Source organism: Antechinus flavipes, chromosome 4 (genome assembly GCF_016432865.1).
Source record: "Antechinus flavipes isolate AdamAnt ecotype Samford, QLD, Australia chromosome 4, AdamAnt_v2, whole genome shotgun sequence".
Taxonomy (NCBI): domain Eukaryota; kingdom Metazoa; phylum Chordata; class Mammalia; order Dasyuromorphia; family Dasyuridae; genus Antechinus; species Antechinus flavipes.
Genome location: NC_067401.1, coordinates 385,624,782 through 385,630,035, shown reverse-complemented (window position 1 = coordinate 385,630,035; position 5,254 = coordinate 385,624,782). Strand labels below are relative to the sequence as shown.

Sequence of the window (5,254 nt, the reverse complement as noted above, 5' to 3'; positions counted from 1 at the left end):
CCGACCCCTTTCGGTGTCTCCTTCTCTCTATGTCCCTCTTCTCTTCCAGTTATTCCTGCTTTCTCCCAGGTTACCTACTCTGGGTTACCCTAGATTGCCTTCCCTCTTCCTCACGTCTCCAGCCCCGGCTCTGGTTCCCAGCACTGACGTCACTCCAGGATGACATAAGCGCCGGAGGAGGCGGAGGCGTCCGCAGGGGGTGGAGTGCGGACTGCGAAACGAAGGCTGGCCCTGCCCCACTAAGGCCAATGGGCGCCGCGCCGTCCCCTCCTCCCTAACCAAGGCTATGAAAGGAAGAGACTGCCTACAAGTCCGGGCAGAGCAGGAAAAGCGCTGGCCGTCTCAGTCAACTCAGCCGAAGTCCCCAGAGTAGTGGCTGGTCCAGCCTGGCGACCTCTCCCCTTCCCGCTGCCGTTCCTGCCGGCATCACGGCCCCCGCCGCCATCACGACCCCCGCTGCTACTCTCCCAGACAGTGCGCCCGAGATGAGCCAGACGCGCTGGAAGAGAGTCGACATGGTCCCGGAGATCGCCGCCGCCGTGGGCTTCCTCTCGAGCCTGTTGAGGACCCGCGGCTGTGTAAGCGAACAGAGGCTGCAAGTTTTCAGCGGGGCCCTTCAAGAGGCACTCACAGGTGGGCATATTCAGAGGGCTTCCGACCCCTTAGAGTGGCGTTTGGTCGGGGACTCTTCCTGTCTCACCCGCCCGATCTTCTGGCCCAGAGTGCAGACGTCCCACCCCCCATTCCACTCCGGCCAACACTTCCCCGTATCCCCGGGACGCAAATGTTTTCCCTAAGTGCCCAGTCTCTGCCCTCAAAGTACTATAGAAATGTGAGTTCTTAATATTATTGTTCTACGGTGAAGAGTTGCGAGTGGTGAGGGATATTAGTATTATCGTCTCGCAGGGGGCGGAAGAGAAGGAAGGGTGGTGGTGGACCGCAGTGGCCGCGGGATGCTGACCACGGAGCCTGTGGTGGGGCACAACCCCGTGGCCCCGTCTGAATCCTTTCAATCATCAAGGGATCCACCGCCGTTTTCCTTTAATGGTTACAGAAAACCCTTGTAACTCGGGTTTGGGCGGTCTAGAGAGCCAAAGAGTTTCAACTGGAGTTTCCCTTTGGTTTCTTTCAATTCCCCTTAAACCATCTGCCTTCTTCCCTAGTTTGGGAAGGTGTCTAGTCTTGTTTGGGAGCTCACTTTCCCTGAGGTCCCTGAGTGTGGGGGTGGGAGAGACTGGAATTAAGGAAAAGGGATCCGGTCAGACTGCCAGCTGTTGTGAACTGGCTCCTTCGGGATTGCGACTGTATGATCAAAACAAGTCTGAAGCGAAGGCCCCAGCTCTTTGATTTGTCTCAATTGGCAGAGGATTTTCCTGATTATAAACCTTAGGAGTATTGAGCTCTGTTTTCCGGTGAGAAGTACGGAAGGCAGGTAATTTGCTCCATAATCCCATAATGTTATAGTGAATGAGTTGGAAGCAAAATTTTTGGCCTCTGGTCTGTGAGTTGTTTGCTCCTGGAGCACCCAGAGGCCAAGCCCCGGCATGCTAAAACAATCAAGCCCATCCTCAAAGCTGGGCTACTGTAAGAGACTTGCCAGTGCCGACCACTGCCACCAGGGTGAGCACTGAAGGAAGGTCAGAGTTTTCTCTGATCCGGGTGGCTACGTGTTTCTGCTCCTCGGGGGCTGAAGGTACTTGAAACTGCTTAGTGATAAAGTATGTTTATGAAGTTGCTTGGGTTTCCTTTCCTTTGTCTACACATTCAGTCCATGACGGTTCTTAGCTATGTCCTTAGTATAGCCTGTGCCAACCTGACTTGGATTAACCTGGAAATCTCCCCATTTCCTTCCCCAGAGCACTATAAACACCACTGGTTCCCAGAAAAGCCATCCAAAGGTTCAGGCTACCGCTGCATCCGAATCAACCACAAGATGGACCCCATCATCAGCAAGGTAGCTAGGCAGATTGGACTCAGCCTGCCCCAGCTATACCGCCTGCTGCCCAGCGAGTTGACCCTTTGGGTGGACCCCTATGAAGTGTCCTACCGAATTGGGGAAGATGGATCAATTTGTGTCCTCTATGAGGCGGGGCCCACTTCATCCTCTTGTGGACTCCTCACTTGCAAGAACCAAATCATGCTGGGCCGGAGCAGCCCCTCAAAGAATTATGTGATGGCCGTCTCCAGTTAAAAGCCCCCTACTACTGGCCCCCCCCCCCCCCAGCAATCTACTGTATTCATTCAGCCGTGACAACAGGCTATTGCATACCTCAAATTGGGGAATCATATTTTTAAATGAAGAGTTATTTATATATATTTTTTTTAAAAAAAGAGGGGGAAAAAACCAAAATTTTTTTTTTAAAGAAAAAAAATCCTTAGTGGGAGCTGCTTGGAAGTGGACTCCTATGGTGCCTTTGGAAAGAAATATTGTGAGCCTGTGTGTCTTGAAGCCAGTATCTGCCAATGAGAGAGGTAGCAAGTTTAGGTGTATGGACCTGGTAGGATGGAGGTGATGATGGGATTGGGGAGGGTATAGAGTAGGTGCCTAGTCAGCACCCCAGAGACAATGAGAACATCTATGGTTAGCAACTGTGAATGAGAAAGATCAGGACCTACTCTGGATAGGAGAAGGGTACAGGAGAATTTCAGTTTATAGCCTCCTATATCCACAACCAGGGTTCCAGAGACCTGATCTTCTTTGTTAAGGGGCATTCATGCCTAAACTTTTGAAATACTATGTTGCCTATCTTTCCTTTTTATTTTTATTTCTTTTTCTTTCTCCCCTCCTCTGATGAGATCATGGGCAGGAAATAAAAAGGCAGCTTCCTTATTCCTCCTGCCTAGATCAACTTTTCTTGAAATTAAGAAATTGTCCTGATAATACCCTCAGGGTCTGGAAGGTTTTGACATCCCAGCTGTGAATTCTAAGGTTTTTGGATTTTTTATTTTTGTTTAGACTTTTTTTTTTTTTTTTTTTTTGATGATGGAGGGTCTGGAATAGAATAGAAGGGTAAGGAAACCTGCACAAAATCTCCATGTTGCTTTATGCTGCTCTGTGTATGTGTATATACTGAATTCTCAAGGGGATGATTTGTAATGAAAGGCTGGGGCCCAAAGAGCTCTCAATAGGGAATGCTCTTTGGACTGGCAGTCTTGTCTGCTGCCCTGCTTAGGGAACCACACAAAAGTCCTGATGATGCTGCCGTCATCCCTTTGAGAGATGAACTCAAAAGCTACAGGGAATTTCAGGTCTTTTATGATGTTGTCTTTTCAAAGCACAAATCTCTCCTTTCTTTTCCCCTCCTTGTCACTAGTGCTCCTCCCATCCTTTTAGGACAAAAGTTCTCAAGCCTTGTGCAATATGGCCTCCTGAGATTCAGAGTTTCCTGATGGTGGAATGATTCTCCAACTCTCTTGCTGGCATCCGCTCTTTGGCTCTCTGAACTCCAGTTGGCTAGTTTGTTTGGAAGGCACCTCTTGCCTGAGCCCCAATTTCTACAGGCCTTGGCATTGTTCTCAGGTTGCCTCTAAAAACAAACCTTTGGGCATTTACTTCTCCTTGGCACCTAGTGCCTGGTGGTGGGAGAGGAATGTCTTCTCTAAATGTGACTCCAATCCGTTAGTAAAATTGTGCAATATTTACTGTTCTTGGATGGGGAGAAAGAACTGCTATACTAGAAAAACCTTTCCCCCTCCTCCCCAAACCTACCCATGGGAGTAAGGGGGAGGGTTGAGAAGGCTTCAGGTATCCTTGAACAGAACTCCCTGAGTTGGACACAGCTGGAACATCTGGTCAGCTTGGTTAAGCTCCTGTTGCTAGGGCTTAGTAAAGAATCCCTCTCTCCCCTCCCCACTGCCTTCTCTGGAAGTCTCTCCCCAGTTTTCTTTCCTTTGGATTTCCCAAGCTGCTCTACTCCCCAATTCATAAGGTGCTAATAACCAAACACTCTACTCTTTCATTCTAGTCCTGCCCCCTTTGTGACTGCACCAAATTTTGTGCCAGCTCCTAGACCCTGGTTGGAGTATTAAGTTTAAATGAAAATTAATTCTTCATCCACAGAGCAGGGAAATGATTCCTTGACTTGTGGAATGGGCAAAAACAACAAACAGCTGTGAATCACTGTGGAATATATCCTTGCCTCTGACTGCACACAGGACCCTGCCATTTATTGTTCTTAGATATTTTCTTTCTTCCCTTCCTTAATATTTACTTTCAAAAGACAAGATCTCAGAGCTGGACTGTTGAGCAGGACTGGTTCTCATATTAAGTAAAACATGGTAGTGAATTTGTAAGCTATTCTGACAGAGGGGACAAAGGTTACTAATTGTATATTGTATAGTGTTTTTATATGAAAGAATGTACAGCTCTATTGACAAATGTACACTTTTTTTTTTGGTTACTTTAATAAAAATGTAGCTGTTTTAGCCGTGTGGTGTAGACACTTAAGTACTCAAACTTCCTTTCCCTACTCTCTCACCTCAGGCCTGGAATTCCTTCTTGGAGGTGCTTATTGTAAATTTCACCCAAAAAAAATAAGCAACAGAATATTACCTCATAAGAAATTGGATTGGGATTGAAGCTAATCTTCAGATTTGGGTTCAGTCCCCCTTTCTGGAAACAAAACTCTGCCCTACTTCAAACATCTGTTTCCTACCTTCACTCTGGACAAGTCATTTAACCTCTCCAAGTTTCAGTTTACTCATTTGTAAAATAGGAATTATAATGGCATTTTTAGGCTCACAAATGCAAATGTATTTAAGATGACTTGCAGACCATAAAGCTGTTTCCTAGGTGTGAACCATTACAATGATTTTTATCATAAGCTTTAATAGCTGACATTTATGAAACATGATTCAGTGAGAGCCTTATATTTTTCCAATTTTTTCTTCACTGTGAAATACGCTAGTATCATATTAGAGATAAGTAATATAAGGCCAGTGACTGGCTTAAAATTATTACAAAGTAAACTATGAAATTGGGATCAGAACTTGTTCTGTGGTCCAAGTCCAGTGCCCAGCCCATTGCCCTTCCCAAGTGACAATATTTGTAAAGCACTTAGCCCAGAGCTGGCCTAAAGTAGAAGCCTGTTTCCTTCTAACCTTACTCTTGTATGCAACTTGGGATATTGCTGTTCTAAAACAAGTTTCATGGTAAATAAGGTCTCTTAAGAGATTTCTCTTATTTAAAGTATCCCTTTCTGATGGTCTCTCATCACATAGACTTCTTTGGGATGTAGGTGGCCAGCAGAGAGGC

The 5,254-nt window shown here is 46.5% G+C and overlaps 1 protein-coding gene across 1 annotated transcript; it reads left to right on the top strand.

Moving 5' to 3' along the window:
• Positions 1-243: 243 nt before the first annotated feature.
• Positions 244-4,425, top strand: BTG2 (BTG anti-proliferation factor 2). Its single transcript, XM_051998600.1, has 2 exons — positions 244-633; positions 1,857-4,425. The coding sequence occupies exons 1-2, from the start codon at positions 486-488 to the stop codon at positions 2,189-2,191; spliced, it is 483 nt and encodes a 160-aa protein (XP_051854560.1). The 5' UTR covers positions 244-485; the 3' UTR covers positions 2,192-4,425.
• The last annotated feature ends 829 nt before the right edge of the window (positions 4,426-5,254 follow it).